This window comes from Martes martes, assembly GCF_963455335.1.
Source record: "Martes martes genome assembly, chromosome: 4".
Classification (NCBI taxonomy): domain Eukaryota; kingdom Metazoa; phylum Chordata; class Mammalia; order Carnivora; family Mustelidae; genus Martes; species Martes martes.
The window spans coordinates 187,458,720-187,476,985 of NC_137891.1; the positions used below are offsets into that span (position 1 = coordinate 187,458,720).

Consider the following 18,266-nt stretch of genomic DNA (forward strand, 5'->3'; position numbering starts at 1 on the left):
CTGGTCTCCTGCGGGGAGAGTGATTGTCCCTCTCCCTGTCTGATTCGGTGCGTGGGACTCGCTTCTCACCTCTCTGGAGACCAGGGTTTCGACTCCTTTTGTTGTTGCTGATGGCTGTGGGCTTGGGGGCCACCTTGTCATGGGGGCGGGCTGTGCAGAGTCTGCTTCCTGCCCGGACTGGGCCTCTTCCAGAAGCAGGGGGCTCTGCCACCTTCCGGAACCCCAGATCTTGCTCCCACCCCGGTACCGTCCCCTTGAGCTGTGAAGCCGGGAGGATTCCTCCCCAAGGGAAATCAGTCTGGGAAGTGGCCTTTGCCCACCGATATTTTAGTTTTTGTACGTGGGTGGGTTTAGTTTTTGTACGTGGGTGTGTTCCCTGCGGGACGGGCCGTGGTCCCAGCACACGTGCAAGTGTGTCTGTCTCTGCCGCCGCCCCTGCCGTTGACCAGCGCCCAGAGTCCTGCCTGAGTCCACAGCTCCCAGCGTGGCCCGTCCTTGCTACTCGTGGGTTCTGTATCCTCGAATCCGCTCACTCCCTGAAGTTCTCACCGTGCTTTCCTGGTCGTTCGTGGATGTGTGCTTAGTGGCTTAAAAATCTGAGTCTCCCTCACGCTCGTTCCTGTGAGTGAGGCGGCTTCAGGCCCATCGCTTTGCACGTCCAAGCCCTGGTTCTCTTTTGTGAAATAAAGAGGATAGAATGTAGAGGGGTGGGCTGTGTTGAGGATTTAGGACGAGTCTGGTGAGGTGTGTGTCTCTGTGTGTGCCTTTCCGTGGGAGCCATGACGTGTTCCCGGCTGCTGTCGGGAGCACACGTGGACACTGTTGCTTCTGTCCGCGTCGCCCCGTCCCGGCTTCCACAGCTGAGGACGCTGGGGCTTAGAGACCGGGATTGACCCCCGGGCCCTGGCCGCAGAGTGCATGTGACTGCCGTGCTGTCCTCCCTCGTTTCAGGACACGTGGATCCCTCCGCCTGCGGGGGAAGATGGACTCAGCCCTCCCCAGCGGGCGCTTGTGTCCGCTGGGCCTGTCCTCTTCCTGCAGACGGGCCCTGGTTTGGAGACAGTCCCTGCTCCTTCCTTCTCTGTGCCCAGAGGGCCCTGGCCGCCCTACCTCGTCTTCTCTGAAGCTCCGTGAGCCGGGTGGCCTGTGGGCCAGTCGGCGGGGGACCCTGGTGCCGGGTGGGTGGTCCTGCCGCTGTGGCCTGTGGCTCCTTGGAGCCCTGGTGGCGGGGGGACGCGCCCGGTGGGGGGACGTGTGCTGCCTTAGCTCCTCCCTCTTACCTCTTCTGTCCTCCTCCACTGGTGAGGGTCTTAATTCAGGCCGGGCCTCGGACACTTCCCGGACCACTTCCTGCAAGGTCGGACTTCACTGTTCCTGCTCTTTAACGAGCAGTTGTGGTTACGCAGACGTAGCGCAGCACTTGCCGTTTTAACCTTTCACACCGCACAGCTGCGGGGCACGAAGGGCGTTCCCGGGGCTGTACAGCCGCCACCACCGTCCACCGCCAGTACCTCTCGTCTTGCAAAGTGCCCGGGAAACTTGCTGCCTGTCCCTGAGCCCAACCCCTGGTGCCCGCCCGTCCACTCTCTGTCTCTGATTTTACTACTTTTTTTTTTTTTTTAAATTATTATTTATTTATTTGATAGACAGAGATCACAAGTAGGCAGAGAGGCAGACAGAGAGAGAGAAAGGAGGAGGAAGCAGGCTCCCCGCTGAGCAGAGAGCCCGATGCGGGGCTCGATCCCAGGACCCCGGGGATCACGACCTGAGCCGAAGGCAGAGGCTTTAACCCACTGAGCCACCCAGGCACCCCCTCTGATTTTACTACTTTAAGTGCTTCCTGTGAGCAGAACCGTTCAGTATTTGTCCTTATGGGACTGTCCCACGTTCTGAAGGCCCACCCACGTGTCCTTTCGAAGGCTGACATTCTGTGTGCGGATCGACCACATTTGGTCTCATCTTTTCGTCTCCTGATGGACATTTGGGTGGTTTTTAACTTCCGGCCGTGGTGAGTAACTGCCTGCCCTGTGTGCAGGTAGGCTCGGATTCATCCGCGGAGCTGCTTGAACACTTCTTTTTAAATTTAGAAAGGAAGCGCTTGCGTGTTTCTGAACTACACAGAATCTAATGTCTATTTGTGATGGGGAAGGTGTGGGAAGCCCTAAAGAAGGAAATAAAGTCATCTGTGATTACTTCCCGTACGTGTCCGTGTGTACACGTAAACGCGTAGGTTTTCAGGTAGAATTGGCATTAAGTGATCTAATAATGGTGTTAGGTGTATTGTTTTCATCTACAGTAGTGATTATTTTTCAGTCGTTAAATAATCTTTGACAGTGTGAGTTTCCTTCTCATTTTATTTTTTTATTTTTATTTTTTTAAATTTTTTTTAAAGATTTTATTTATTTATTTGACAGAGAGAGATCACAAGTAGGCAGAGAGGCAGGCAGAGAGAGAGAGAGAGGGAAGCAGGCTCCCCACTGAGCAGAGAGCCCGATGCGGGACTCGATCCCAGGACCCTGAGATCATGACCCGAGCCGAAGGCAGCGGCTTAACCCACTGAGCCACCCAGGCACCCCTCCTTCTCATTTTATACGGAGGCACAGTCATTGGCTCAACATTCCCCTACTGGTGAGCATTTGGTTGTTTCTTATTTTTTTTCTATTATAAATAACATTTAATGAGTATTCTTGCACGTAATGCTTTGCCTCTGCATTTGATTAATTTTGCTGAATAGGTTCAGAACGTGGAATTAGTGGGGCGGAAGGTGGCAGTGGATAGTTTTACGGGTCTTGGTGCCCGCGGAGGCAAAGCCGGGATCGCCTCTGGCTGCAGGTTTACCGCCAGCAGGAGGGCAGAGGGCCCTCACCACCGTTCGCTCTGCACGGAGTCTCGCGGCACTTGTTTCCTTTCTCTGACTTTGGAATCTGCTCTTAAAATCCAAGACTTTGCACCTTCATTCTTACATGTAAAAGCTTGGGAAGAGACAGAGGGCAGCAGAGCTGTGACAGGGACAAGGAGGGCAGAGCCTGGGTTGTGTGCTCATGGGGGGGCAGTCATCTTGGCCTTTATGCTGCCGTGGCGCCCGAGCCAGTGGGGGGCTCAGTGCAGATCTGACCATGCCCCTCACTGCGGAGTGTTGGTGCACCTGCCCTGGGCTGGGCACCGAGCCATGTGCTGGGAGCCACCGTCCCCTTCTGTCCTCACGGAGCTCCCAGTCAGGGCTGCATTCCCCCCCTGCCCCCCCGGACAGGGACTATTCTCTTGTGGTGTCAGCCCAGACGGTGTTTTTGCTTGTTGGCTTAATGTGCTCATGAGTATTTCTGCATGTTTCCAAATGGTTCAAGGTAAACGTACAAAAATAAGAAATGGCATCGTTGGCTGTGTTCTTGCTAGAGAGGAAGTCAGTGATTAAGGGAAACCGAGCTGATAGGAACAGATGTTACCCTGCATTCTCTAATCTGTGTTCTTTGGATTGCTGAATTATAAAATGTGTTCCTGGAGGAGGGTGGGGGAAGGAATCGGGCTGTAAATGAAATCTGGGCTTGTTTAATCCGCTTGGCGTCTCGGTGTGAACAGAGGTGGGTTCTGATTCAGTGTTCGGTCTGAGTGCTGTGCCTATGGTCTCTTCTCTGCCTGGAGGGCCCAGCACCGTGGCCTGGACCTCGGTGGGTGAGAGCCCCTGGATGCTTCTGGTGGTCCTATCCCCACGGACACGCTCCATGAGCCCCCTCGTTGTTTCAGGGGATGCTCTCCGAAAGCCTCGCCTTCAGAAGTCCGTCACATGGTACTTGGACGATTTATTCTTCACGCTGTACCCTTCCTTGGAGAAGTTTGAGGAAGAGCTTCTGGAACTTCTTATCAGTGATCACTTCCGGGAGGTACTGTTTCTTACTTACTTGCTTACTCTGAACCGTGGAGATGCAGGGCGGCTGGAGGTGGGGAAGCTGTCAGCCTTGGATGCCACCCGGGTAGGCACTCCTGCACGCTCCCTCTTTCAGTGGCTCGTGAGGGACACCTAGCCTGTTGTATTAGCCTTGGTGGGACGAAGGTACTGTTATCCCGGGACCCTAATGTTAGTTTCATTATATATTAAAGCAGCCTTCGTTTAAAAGTATATTAAATCACCACGGGATGCCTGGGTGGCTCAGTCGGTTAAGCTGCTGCCTTCGGCTCGGGTAATGATCCCAGGGTCCTGGGATCGAGTCCTGCATCGGGCTCCTTGCTTGGCAGGGAGCCTGCTTTTCTCTCTGCCTCTGCCTGCTACTCTGCCTGCTTGTGCGCTTGCACACATGCTCTCTCTCTCTCTGATAAATAAATAAATAAATAAATAAAATCTTAAAAAAAAAAGTATATTAAATCACCAAATGAGCGTAAGGAAACCAGTAAAATAATCTGCATTTACAAAAAGCATTAGCAAGATATTTGGCTCATTCCAAGGACGTGACTAGAGGTCTTAGTCATTTTATCCCAGCAGACCTGCTTTCTGTGGCAGGGGTCCCCGTCACAGGGTCCAGTTCTGCCTGCCTGCGCGACACATTGCCATAAACTCTTGGCGGTCACGGGCCACAGCTTGTTCCCACTTGGCCTTGGGACCGGTAGCTCACTTTCCTGTATGTTCTGTGTCCAGACCCTTGCGTGGCTTCCCTCAGGCTTTAGGTGTTGGTGCAAACCCGACCGCCCTGACAGGCCACTGGAGTGTGCGGCAAGGCCACAGCCCCTTCCTCCAGCAGGCTCTGTCCAGGTGTCCCCCTGCTTCCTTTCTCCCGGTGCTTGGCCATCCCCAAGAACACCTGCTTTCCTTACTGGTCGTTGCTCTATCATCCGTCCCTCTGTGGAGTATCTGTACCAGGAGGACGGGGTCACAAACGAAGTGCATCAGGTCGGCCCATCGCAGGACTTTTGCGCTTCTCGTTGGTCACAGTGAGTGGTTGTGTCAGCAGGAGCCCATCCTAGCAGTGTGTGAGGTGAGCAGGGTCTTGGTGACACACGTGCACGTATGCTCATAGGTTCACACGTGCACACATGGACGCACCCGCACACGTGCCCGCACGCTCATAGGTACACATGGACACACATGCACACACACATGCACGCTCATAGGTACACATGTGCACACATCCACGCTCGTGCACACACAAGCACGCACACTCATAGGTACACACGTGCACCCATGCAGACACCCACACATGTGCCTGCACGCTCATAGGTACACATGTGCAGACATGGACGCACCCGCACATGTGCCCGCACACTCATAGGTACACATGGACCCACATGCACACACACCCATGCATGCTCATAGGTACACACGTGCACACATCCATGCTCAGGCACACACAAGCACGCACACTCATAGGTACACATGCGCACACATCCACGCACACACATGCACGCACGCTCATAGGTACACACATCCACGCACACGCACACATGTGCACACACGCTCATAGGTGCACACGTGCACACATGCACGCACACACACGCTCATAGGTACACACGCGCACACATGCACACACACATATGCGTGCACATACACTCATAGGTACACACGTGCACACATGCACTCCTCGATGAGACAGACTGGTTTTGCCCACTGCGCATTCCTGACAAGGTGGTCCGTACGAGTCTCGTGCGGAACAGGAGCGCAGTGCAGGGGGCCGGCGGAGCGTGCTGTCCCGCTGTGGCTCCCACCCTGCTCTTCCTGCTTGGCGCGGACTGCATGAGGGAGGAGGTGCTTTATGGTTAGCATTGTTGGATTTTACGTTTTCCCATAAAAGTCGCTTTACTGTGTATTTTTACTACTTTGTATTTAGTTCCCGTCCAGCTGGTAACTACTCTGCTACCTCTGTCGCTCCATTTTCATTACCCCGAGACGAATAGGCTGGCTTTAGGTCTGTCCGGCTTGATTAATGAGCATGAAGAAAACTTGAAGATTCAGGAATCATTTCGCCACGATCACATAATTTAATAAACAGTAGTCGCCTGGAGGGCTGTCCTTGCTCATTTGTTAAAGTGCCGGTACATTTTTTTCTGAAGATGAAACACTTTAATATCCAGCGATCACTTTGGGGCAGATTCCGTGTTTATTGGTTTGTGATTTTACTGCGTCCATACGCTCCCTATTCCTGCTGCCCCTTCGGCCCCGAGCCTCCGGAGTCTGAGTCTGGGGGCGGGCAGAGGCGCCTCAGGGGCCATGGGCTCCTGCACTGGTGGCTCGCGTTTGCTGCTTCTTGGGAATTGTGCTCAGCCGTGGCAACCTGAGCACGAGTTTGAGGACTCCCCCACACCTGGGGGGAGGGCACGTTGGGGTGGATTGCCCAGAGAAGGCCGTGCCATGTGAGGAAACCCGTAGCAGCCTAGAAAATGCCCGAAGGCCAGCGGTTCTCGGAGTTGCCTGTCATTTGCCTGGACTCATTTTCGCTGGGCACCCTCTGATCCGGAAATGCCTGGGGCGGCCGTTAACAGTTTCTCTCTCTGCTTGCCTCTCCCCTGGGAGCCTCTGCCCTTCAGCCCAGGGGCTGACCTTGTGTGCCCTGTGCTTTCCTAGGGGGACGTTCCGCTGGACGGCAGCGCGCTGGAGATCTTGGAGCGCCGACTGTGCGTGGGCGTGCACAACGGTCTGGGCTTCGTGCAGAGGCCGCAGGTGGTGGTGCTGGTGCCTGAGCTGGACGTGGCCTTGACGCGCTCTGCCAGTTTCAGCAGGAAAGTTGGCTCCTCCTCCAAGGCCAGGTATGCTCCCCAGGGTGTGAGGTGTGGCCCCGTGGAACAGGGAGGTACGAGGGTGCAGTAGCTGGGGGTCAAAGTGAGGTGGAGCTGTTTTTTTTTTTTTTTTAAATATTTTATTTATTTGACACAGAGAAATCACAACTAGGCAGAGAGGCAGGCAGAGAGAGAGGAGGAAGCAGGCTCCCTGCGGAGCAGAGAGCCTGATGCGGGACTCGATCCCAGGACCCCAAGATCATGACCTGAGCCGAAGGCAGAGGCTTTAACCCACTGAGCCACGCAGGCGCCCCAAGGTGGAGCTGTTTTTGCATGGAAAGTGTGCACTCATCCGCCGGGGCTTCTGTCCTGGTGCCTCTGTTTCCTCTTGCTGACTTCTACGTGTTAGCAGCAGACCTCAGTGATGTCCCATTGGAAAAGTCCTGATGTGTGCTGTGACAGTTTGGAGTTAGCGTGACAGGTACCTCCCGCTGTGGCTGCTTGAGGTCCGAGGAGACCCTGGCATGCTTTCTCCCACCGGGCCTGCGAGCAGGGTCACAGATGGCGGGGAACCAGCAGGCAGGAAATTCTGTCATTCTGTTCAGTCCTGTGTTCCCAAGTCAGAATCAGAGAGCGCTCCGAGGGGTGCCCCGTGTGAAGCCGGCAGAGACTGGCCCTGGAGGACGAGCCTCCCTGGAGAGCTGGCCATACTGGCCGTCCTCCTGACAGAAGCTCTGGCGATTTGGAGCGAGTGATTGAGGCACCTAGAAAGGCTCTGGTTTGGAAGCTACCTTGGGGGCTGGACACACAGCAGAGCTCAGTGGCATCGTTGGGGGCACAGACAGCATCCCACGGCGGGCAGGGGGCAGCGGGAGCCCTGCCTGACCTGCCGCTGCTCCGTGTTCTTGACCCAGCTCTGGAAACCAGGCTCTGGTTTTGAGAAGCCGCCTCCGACTCCCTGAGATGGTCCGTCACCCTGCGTTTGCCATCGTCTTTCAGCTTGAGTACGTGTTCAACAGCCCTTCCGGAGTGGACGGCAAGGTGAGAAGGGCCCTGGGCTCTGCGCCCTGAGGAGAAATAAAGTCGCCACTAACGTCGTTTCTGTTAAATAACTCCGTGTAATTACCATCAGCTGTGTGGACAGCATGTGTGGCTCAGGATCATGGAAATGGCTTCTTCCTAGTCGCAGAGCTTTGTCACAGTCATTTCCCGTCTTTATGGTCATAGACTGTTCTGCTGGCCAACGGTGATCAGTAGCTCAGTAGGCATGTATGATAGCCTTGATGCACACATATCGCATCGATAAGTGTTTCGAAGAGTGAGTCTACTTTAATGTGGTTTTCATATGATCCTTAGTAAAGCTTGAATCTGCACCAGTGATACATGTTTTCTTACCACGAACTTGGTGTGTCTGTATCATAACTAACTAAGAGTCTGTACGGTTCACTTGGAAGAAGACAGAAGACGCTTGAGCGACACAGGCTTGAACTGCGCAGGGCCATTTACAACCAAAAAATATTTTTTTGGTAAATACAGTATGTAAGTGTATTTTTTCCTTATGATTTTCCTTAATAGCATTTTCTTTCTTCCAACTGGTTTTATTATAAGAACACAGCGTATAACTCCTACTACTTAGGAAACGTGTGTGTCAACTGTTCCTGCTACCGGCCGGGCTTCTGGTCAGACTCTAGCTGTTAGCAGTTACGTTTTTGGAGGAGTCGAAAGTTCTGCAGGCTTTGGACGGCGCGGGGGTTGGAGTCCCTCAGCCCCATGTTACTTGGGGCTCAGCGTGTAGCACAGAGGCGACATTCACATCACTAATGGGGCTGCTTTGGAAACCTCAGGTCAGGCTTTACTTAAGATTCGGTCTTCTGTTTGCAAAAGCAGATGTCAATTTAACATGTTGATTTGAAATAAAAGGATGACAAGGCGCCTGCCCTGAGGACCGGCCGGCCAGTGTCACGGCGCAGCTGCTGGAGGGCCAGGGCTGAGGACGGTCTCGGGGCCTCACGAGGGGGAGGGCGGTGCCGAGTGGAGGTGCTGTTTTGTGTTCTCATCTGCCCTCTGCCGTGCACAGCTCTGGGCGGCAGGATCCGGAGTCCCGAGCAGGTGAGCAGATCCAGAGGCAGGCATCCTGATTGTGGCCCAACAGGCGGTCCCCATCGTTGCCGTCAAGCCGTCGTTCGCAGCTCCGCTCTCCTTTATTTACTACCAGACGTGGCAGCCAGAATGCAGCCGTGTGAGCGTGCCTGGCGGCGTGGAGTGGGCACCCCGGGCTTGGGGGGGACTCTGCCAGGAGGGAGGGACTCCGGGGCTGCCCGGGGAAGGAGACATGGAGGAGTCGGCCCAGCTGCCCGTGGGCCTGGTGCCCCCGCGTCTCGCGTACCTGGAGAGAGTGTTCCCTCCGAACGCTAGATTACAGTTTGTGCGCAGTTACGGGGTCTGTACGCGGAAACTGGTGTGTCACGTGACGCTCTGTTGTTATTTGTTAACCCTTCCCGGAAACGCTTACCCAGCGCAGGTGGCTTCGCCGCGTGTTGCCATTTCTTGGAGCTTTTGGAAGGCGGCGTGTAATAGCTCATCGGTTCTCTGTGGCGCGAAGGTCTCTCCTGACACGGGGTGTTGGGTGTCGTGGTATGGCCATCGGCTGCTTCTTCAGTGCAGCCGCGAGGGGGTGGTCCACACAGACGGCTGCCGTGCGCGCAGAGCAGCCGGCGGTGGGGGGGGGCACACCCCGGGGGCAGGCCTGAGTCGGATGGGTGTCCACGTTGGAGGGGAGGGCGCAGGGGCGCTCCTGGCCCTCGTCCTTCCCCAGGAGTACCCGTGAGTCGGTGGGGACGTGGCCCGGGGTGCGGGGGTCAGCCGCAGCCAGCACGGCCCGGGTTCCTCTGCGGGCGGTCAGGGAGCACGCGCTTCACTGGCCTCCCGCCTGCGAGTGTCTTTCTCCCTTTCTGTCCCTGTGAGAGAGCTTCCCATGGTGGACATGTTACAGGTAAACTGAGGCAGACCGCATAGGAAAATGAACCAGCTAGCTCAGCCAACCGCGTGCACAATCCCGTTTTGTCCACACCATCTCCTACATCCCGTTTTGATTTATTTCGAGGCAAATTCCAGTCATTGTCTGCTGTGCTTACTGTGAACGTTGTGGCACGTATCATCTTTTCTTCTTTAACTTTTTTATTATGGAAAATTTCAAATATGAAGGGAGAGAGAAGCCTGGACCTGGCGGGGTGCCTGCCTCCGCTCCTCCCGCCCCTTGTCCCTCGGCCCCCGTCACTTGGTCCTAGACAGCCCGGCGCTGCCTCCGTGAGCGGTCCACACGTGTCCCGAAATGATGGGGCTGCTGCTGCGGTGCCCTGGTCACACCAGAAAACTGAGGCAGATTGTCCGCTGCCACCCAGTGTCCATTCGGCCTGCGTACCCACTTCTCAAGTACTTTACAGAATCAAAAGTAGAAGAGCCGAAAACATAAATGTGCTTTTCTTTGGAAAATGATTTCTGAGCCAGGTCTTCCGCGCAAGGGGAGCCGTCGCGTTCTCCCTCACGGATGCTGCCTCTGTTGCCGAGACCTGTTCTCAAGGTGTGTTCCTTAGGTCTCGTGTCCTTTTATACCTGACGCTTGAAGTAACGGAATGGGCCTGTGTCACTGGCATGTCAGACCAGGAGCCAGAAGCTTCTGTCTCCTGAGGCCCCTTGTGAGGCTCGCCCCTGCAAGTGGCAGATGGGGAGAAACCATCGGGCTGAGAGGGTTTCCAGTTTCTACCTGGTCACCTGAGTCCGAGAGAAGTTTCTGGGTCCTGAGTATTTTGGTAGTCATGAAAAAACGGACGGGAAAGACTGAGAAGACACGCTCCTTGTTGGTGATCTGTTGTGAAGTCTGCATACCTTTTAGTGAGCCAGGACAGCTAAAGCCCTTTGTAATTTGTCTTTGGCTTAGCTGCCAAGAGCCAAAGGAAGCACTTTTCCCCTCTGGGAGGTAGGGTACATGGGGGCAGTGTGCCCGCATCGGGCGGCCTGTTTGCAGAGAGGTGTGGGCTCCCTCAGTGCTGGCTGATGGTAACGTTGACAGAGCAGACGCCCTCGATCGTAAGAGAATGACACAGAATGAAGGCAGCTGTAAAAACAGCCAGACCCAGAGTCTTCGGTGCGTTTTTAGGTGAGAATAAGTGCAGATCCCCAGGGGCCTGCCAGGGGATAAAACAGACCTTTTCGTGGAGTCACATAGCAAAATAACTTCCAGATCTCTAGAAGGTAAATGTTAGCTAATTTATTATTTATGTACGTTCTAATGTTCTCTGACAAAACAAGCCCATATAACAAAGATCGGAGTGTTTGCCAGGTGCTTGGTCCTCAGAGCTGAATATTTTGATGTTCTGTATTTGGCACATGAATACCATGCCTTGATTTATTCTGAAAATGATGTACATTTCAACATTTAGAATTTGGAAATATAAAAGTCTTGAGGGTTTTCTGGAATTCTTTCAGGATAACCTGGCTTGTCCCCTGGAGCACGCCGCCCTCCATACAGCGTGGCTGCCTTTCCACCCACTCAGCCCGGGCTCTGCCCTCAGTCTCCCAGAGCCACATGGGTGGACGCTGATGGAGGGGGGTCTGCTGCCAGGCCTTCTGCTTTGTCCTGAATGTTGGGCTCCCCTTACGGCTTTAAGAAAGATATCAACTCACTGACTTTTTGAAAATTGTTTTTTTGGTTTTCTTTTTCAAAAACATTTTATTTTACTAAGAAATTTACACAGCCTAAAACAGTTTTAAAGGGTATAGTGCAGTGGCTTTCTCACTTACTTTTTTCCCCCTGATGTCTTTTCTTTCTCGTGGAAACAATGCACGTATCACAAACTTTTCCATCTTAACTCTTCTCGAGCACACGGTTCTGTGGCATCGAGCGCGCTCACGTTTGCTGTGGAGCCGTCACCTCGTCCATCCCCAGAAGGCACGTCCTGTGAAATCGTACAGTATTTGTCCTCTTGTGGCTGGTTTCTTTCACTCGGACTTGCGTGCTCGGGGCCCTTCCACCGTGTGCCGTGTTGCAGAACTTCCTTCCTTCTCACGGCTGGAGAATGGCTGTCGCGCGCATCGGAGTTCTGCGCATCCGGCCGTCGCTTGGTGGGCCTGGGTGGCTTCCCCATCCCAGACGCTGTGGATAACGCTAACACGGACACGTGCACACACGTATCCCTTCGGGACCCTCCACTCGGCCCTCCTGGGCAGCAGAAGCAGAATTGTTGGCTCGTGTGGTCATTGTATTTTTCGTGTTTTGAGGAGCCCCACACTGGTTTACACAGCGGCCGCGTCCGTTTACGTTCCCACCGACTGCACGAGGGGCCTGCTTGCCTCGCAGCCTCTCCAGCCCTCGCTGTTTGGCTTTGTTGAAAACCGGCCTGTGAACGGGGTGAGGTGGTGTCGCGCTGTGGTTTGGATTTGTCTCCGTGGCGGTCAGTGCCGCCGAGCATCTTGTCGCCAGCTTGCTGGCCTGTCTCTTCGTTGGGGGAGTGTCTGTCCGAGTCCTTTGCCTGGTTTTGGGTCGCGTGGTTTGTTGTTTGTTGCAGGGTTCAGGACTTCTCTCCGTGTTCTGGGTGTTGCTCTTTTATCAGATAATGTGGTTTGCAAATTTCTTTCTTCATGTTACTGTGGGTGCGCTTCTCCAGCTAATAAATAAAGCTGCTCTACGCGCTCTGGGGCAAGTCTTTGTGGACACACGTTTTCACGTCTTGTTGCCGAGGGCCGTGGGACCGTGTTCCGGGTCCTCGGTAGATCCACGCTGCCTTTCCAGGCACGGCCCGTTTCTCCTGAGTGTGTGTGCCGCGGCTGTCTGTGAAGGACGGCGGCTCCACGCCCTCACCAGCTTCTGGTTTCGTCTGTCTTTTTAGCGTCAGTCTTTCTCCTGGGTGTGAACATGGTTTTAATTTGCGTTTCCCTGATGACCAGGCGTGAGTACGTGTTCTGTGCTTGTCGGCCATCCCTACTCGTCCTTCAGGACGCGGCCATTGTTTTGGTTTGTGTGTCTTTTTGTTATTGGGTAGATGGGAGTTCCTTTCAATATATTTTTGCCATAAATCAGATACATAGATTGCGAATATTTTTCCACAGCCTCTCACTTGCCTTTCCATATTAACGTTATTCTTGAAAAAAGAAAAGGCATAGTAGGACTTTTTATGATTTCTTTAAAAACTCTTTGTTTGGACATGATTTCACACTTACAGACAAGTTACAGAAATACTAGGACTACTGGTCTGCGCCTCGCCAGATGCACGGGTTCATACCCGCCACGTTGATTTGTCTTGACTTGGTGGGTCGTGTCTGCTTTTCTGTGTCCTCCATATGCACACGCAGGTCCGCGCGTGTATTTTTTGCGAACTCTCTGGGCGTGATTGCAGACGTCTTGGCCCCGACCCCAGCTGCTTCAGTGTGCCTTTCCGCAGGCGGGGTGCCCTTCCGTGGGTGCGGACCGCAGCCTGCCGGGCTCAGCAGCGAGTGGGGCCTTAATCTCCGCCGCAGTCCCAGCCTGCAGGTGACCCCGCGTGTCCCTGACGGCATTGCTCTCCAGGGCAGGGCAGAGGTGGTAGAGTTCCTGCCTCTGGTCTAGAGCAGCTCCATAGCCTTTCTTTGGCTTTTCTGATTTTTTTTTTTTTTAATAGGAATAGTTTCCTTCCATTTAGAAATTAAAAAAAAAATTTTTTTTTTAGTTTCAGAGGTAGTCAGTGATTCATCAGTTGCCTGTAACACCCAGTGCTCATCACATCACGTGCCCTCCTCCATGCCCGTCCCCCAGTTACCCCGTCCCCCCACCCCTCCCCTCCAGCAGCCCTCAGTTTGTTTCCTGTGGTTAAGAGTCTCTTAGGGTTTGTCTCCGTCTCTGATTTTGTCTTATTTTATTTTTCCCTCCCTTTCCCTGTGATTCTCTGTCTTGTTTCTTAAATTCCACGTATGAGTAAGATCATATGATAATTGTCTTTTTCTGACTGACTTATTTCACTCAGCACAATACTCTCTAGTTCCGTCCTTGTTAATGCAAATGGTAGGTATTCATCCTTTCTGATGGCTGACTTTCCCCTGTGTATATATATGGACTGCGTCTTTATCCACTCATCTGTTGATGGACATCTAGGCTCTTTCTGTAGTTTGGCTACTGTGGACATTGCTGCTATAAACATTCGGGTGCACGTGCCCTTTTGGATCACTACATTTCTATCTTTAGGGTAAATACCCAGTAGTGCAATTGCTGGGTTGTAGGGAAGCTCTATTTTCAACTTTTTGAGGAACCTCCGTGTTGTTTTCCAGAGTGGCTGCACCAGCTCGCATTCCCACCGACAGTGTAGGAGGATTCCCCTTCCTCTGCATCCTCGCCAACATCTGTCGTTTCCTGACTTGTTAATTTTAGCCGTTCTGACTGATGTGAGGTGGTATCTCATGGTGGTTTTGATTTGTGTTTCCCTGATGCCGAGTGATGTGGAGCACTTTTTCATGTGTCTGTTGGCCATCTGGGTGTCTTCTTTGCAGAAATGTTCATGTCCTCTGCCCATTTCTTGACTGGACTTTTTTTTGGGTTTGGTAAGTTCTGTATAGATTCTGGTAGAAACATTTGAAAGCGTGCACTCCTCCTGTTGGCTTTGGTGACGATTCCTCCTGATGGAGTCAGCGTCTGCGTCCCAGCTGGGACACAGCAGTGGGGCGGGTGTGTCCCTCAGGGTCCCCCGTCAGAGGGGTGTGCTGTCCCTCCCGTCCTGTTGGCCTGCTTAGTTTGGTCAGGTGTTGTGTGATGTCACCACTGGACGGTTAGTGGTTTTGCCCTTGTGGCTAGTAGGCAGTCTGTGGGGAGACCCTGTAAGGCCCTCCCCTAACCGTCCCTGGTTGGCATCCGTTGCTGCCTCTCTCAGAGTGAGGATCCCCGCTCCACGTTGGGACGGACTCAAGGACACATTTAAAAAAACAACAAAAAAAGAAAAACTATTGTCCCTGATTATTTAAGTGCTCAGGTTGTCCCAGAGTTGTCCACGGTCCTTCCAGGCTGTGTCCTTGTGACGTCCTCTGTCATGTTCTGTTCTCGGAGCAGTTTCTTACATTCTGACGGAGCGAGATGCCCTGGGCTCAGCTGGCATCTTCCCCGTTCCAGCCCGGACATCAGTCGTCCTGGGAGGAACTGTGGTTTCCCACCTCTGCCTTGTACTCAATATACTTTTTCCTTGAGAAAAGTTTCAGATTTACGGAAAAACTGTGTAGATGATACGAGATCCCACACACCCGTTCCCAGTTCCACTGCTATTAGTCTGTTACTGTGGCACATCGGTCACAACTGATGAAGCAGTATTAATAAATTGTTACCAACCTAAGTCTGTGGTTTAGTTGAATTTCCTTCCCTAAAGTCCTTCTCTGTTCCAGGACCCCACCTGGGATGCCACACGTCAGGTCGTCGTCGGGTCTTATGTGCCTCTGGACTGTGACAGTTTCTCAGATTTTCCTTGTTTTTGATGAGCCCTGGTTCTTTTTATTCATTTATTTTGATTTTTTAATTTACAAAAAAGATGTATCTATTTATTTGAGAGAGAGGTGGGAGGAGGGGCAAAGGGAGAGAGTCTCCAGCAGACTCCCCTCTGAGCACGGAACCTGATATGGGCCAGGTCCTGGGACCCCGAGATCGTGCCCTGAGTCAAAATCAAGAGCAGGTTTCTTAACTGCCCGAGTCACCTGGGCGGCCCAGCCCTGGTTCCTTTAAAGGGGATGCGTCCATGTCTGGATCTGGGTGCTAGGTGTGTCTTCGTTCCCCAGCTCTGATTTTGGTGGGCAGAGCTGGGAAACTCACCTGTGGAGACACACAGGCACACATACGCGCACATGTGAGCACACACGTGTACACACTCCGTGTGCACAGACCCGGCTTAGGCCTGGAGTTCTTGCCGATCGTGGGCCATCTGGCAGGGCTCTCCGAGCCTCCTTCGGCATGTGGCCGTCCCTCCTTCCCCGCACGGCAGCCGCTGTGCAGGGTCACTCCACTGTCACTGCCGAGAGAGGCGGGTCTCCCAGCCCGCGTTCAGGGCTCTGGAAGAGTCTCGGAGCCCCTCGGCCTTGCCCCGGCGGGGTGGCCCTGCTGCTCACTCCGGCCACAATTCAGCTGTGTGGTTATTTCCCCTCCCGTCCTTAGTGATTTAGTTTTCGTTTGTGAATGTGTAGCACACTTACGTGCTTTTAAAAGTAAAAGTTCTGCCAAGAGGTGGTTTCAGAAGACCATTGCTCCCTCTGTGTCCCCGTCGTTTCCACTGCCCCAGCCCCAGGCGGGGACCGGCGCCGCGGCTCCCGGGCTGCTGCGCGTGGGTGTGTGCAAGGGGACGCACGTGTGTGTTCTTGGCTCCCGTTCAGCGTGCGGGGGGTTGACTCCGCGTGTGTCCCCGCTGTCACACCAGGCCGGCCACAGATCGCTTCGCCCTCCTTCTCCGGCTGCCTTCACTCCATCGTGCGGCACAGTTGCTCATGGATTTCCCGCGTTTGCGGAGCCCGGCCGTTGGCGGGGCCTCGCCGTCGGACGCGGTGCGAGGGCTGCCGTCTGCGCGCTTGCCGGCCTTGTGCCGCGTGCCCAGGAGGGCTTGCTGGACCGAGGGCCGGGGGTGGCCTTTGCCGGCCGTGGTGTTGTCAGGCTCTGGGGTCTGCTGCTCGGGTCAGGGGGCGAAGCGGCATTGCGGTGAGTGACCGTGAGAGGAGCCGACCGTGTGGTTGTCCGTGGGTCGTCTGGTCCCTGCCTTCGCCCGCTTTCCTGGCGTGCGCCTGCAGGTCCTCCTCCCGTGCTGCGCTCTCGGTGAGGGAGGGCGTCGCGCGCTCTCGGGGGAGTGTGCGGAGGCCTTCTCCCTCCCACTTGGCCGTCCGCGTTTTCATCCACGCGCCTGTTTCTGGCCACATCCTCCTCTGCTCTGGCGGCTGTGACGAAATGCCTGTGAACTCAGACACGTAGCCCTCCTGGTGCTGGGCCTGAAGTCTAAGGTCACGGGGCTGCAGGTTTCGTTCCTGGTGAGGCCAGACCTTGCAGCCATTGATTGCCCTGGTGCATGTGTGTGTGTGTGTGTGTGTGTGAGCAAGCGTGCAAGTGTGTGTGAGTGCGTGTGTTGTGTGTGTATGCATGTGTGCCCTGGTGTGTATGTGTGTGCGTGCACGTGTGCATGCGTGTATGCGTGCGTGCCCTGGTGTGCGCGCGCACGTGCGTGCGTGTGTGTGACTGCGTGTGTTGCATGCGTGTGTGTATGCAGGTATGCCCTGGTGCGTGTGTGTGCACATGTGCCCTGGTGTGTGTCTGTGCGTGTGTGCACGTGCATGTGTGTATGCGTGCGTGCCCTGGTATGTGTGTGTGTGCGTGCATGTGTGCCCTGGTGTGTGTGTGTGTGTGTGTGTATAGGGGTGGGAATTCTCCTCTCTTCCTCTTCCTGCAAGGACACTGTTCCCCTCACCCCTGCCTTCAGAGGACTAGTCACCTCCTGAAGGCCCCTCCTCCAGGTGCCATCCCACGGGGACTTGGGGCTTTGACCTGTGGACCTCGGGGATGCAGACCTTCATCCCATGGCCTCTTGGCCACAAAGAACTTCTTCCGCTGCAGTCAGATCGGCCCGTACTGACTCATGCTGCACTTGACTTTGAGTCGTCGTTAGAGAGCCTGTCCTTCCTCCCGTGGGGGGCTCATCGTGCTTCCTCCTCTATGCTCACCCTGTGCTGTCCTGTTGCCCAGGGCCACCTGCTAAAAAGGCCCCGCATGCCGCTGGTTTCGGTGCCTGTTCCTGGCGCCCCGGGTCTCTGCTCGGGCATGTGTCTGCGTCAGTGTGTGCCGCTCTGCGTGTCCCTGTGCCTGGGCCGTGGCGCGGGTCCCCCGGGAGAGTGGCTGCTGCCCCGCCGCTGCTCCTGCCGGCGTCGCGCTCTCCCTGCGTGTGTCTCTCCGCACGCTCAGGGGTGAGCTCTGGGGTGTTTCTGCTGGGATTGTGTCACATGTGGAAGTGAACGTGGGGAGTGTTGATGTCATGATTGCGTTGCCGTGTCCCGACCCAGAACGAGGGAAGTCTTTCCATTTTTTCCGACCTGTTCTTGTGTTTTCAGGAGTGATTTTTGAGGTTTAAATGTGGCTCTCAAACGCTCGAACAGCTGATCGCCTTTACTCCTTGGGGCTTGACTTCTGCGCTGCTGCTGTCACCGGGACGTTTTCTTTCATCGCTTCTGCTCACTTCACAGTCGGACTGTTTTTTGTGGACGATTAGCATTTTTTACCAGCGCCTCCCACAGCTCTTATCATACACCACACGCTGCTTTTTAAATTAAACTGTATTTTGAGGTGATGACTGACTCACACGTGAGTCATGCTGTAGGAAACAATCGGAGGGACCTGTGCCCCTTTCCCACGTCCCCAGTGTAAACCCTGTCTTCCGCGGGGCAGAGGCTCCCCTGGCCAGTCCCGCCCCCCGCTTTTCTTCTGGGTCTCGCAGCGTGCTAGCGCTCTCCATCACTGCCTGCGCCCTTCCCTGTCCCTCTCCTCTCCCCCTCCCAAGGCGATGCCTCCAGGGCTGGGATGGGGGGGGCGGTGGGGG

At 54.6% G+C, this 18,266-nt stretch overlaps 1 protein-coding gene across 1 annotated transcript in view; it reads left to right on the forward strand.

Annotated features, from left to right (window-relative positions):
* NPHP4 (nephrocystin 4) overlaps positions 1-18,266 on the forward strand; it is a 109,070-nt gene that overhangs the window by 28,352 nt on the left and 62,452 nt on the right. Inside the window, exons 7-9 of the mRNA XM_080802469.1 lie at positions 3,742-3,878; positions 6,548-6,729; positions 7,614-7,740. Of these exons, the coding sequence (XP_080658595.1) occupies positions 3,742-3,878; positions 6,548-6,729; positions 7,614-7,740 (446 nt within the window). The remainder of the gene's footprint in view (positions 1-3,741; positions 3,879-6,547; positions 6,730-7,613; positions 7,741-18,266) is intronic.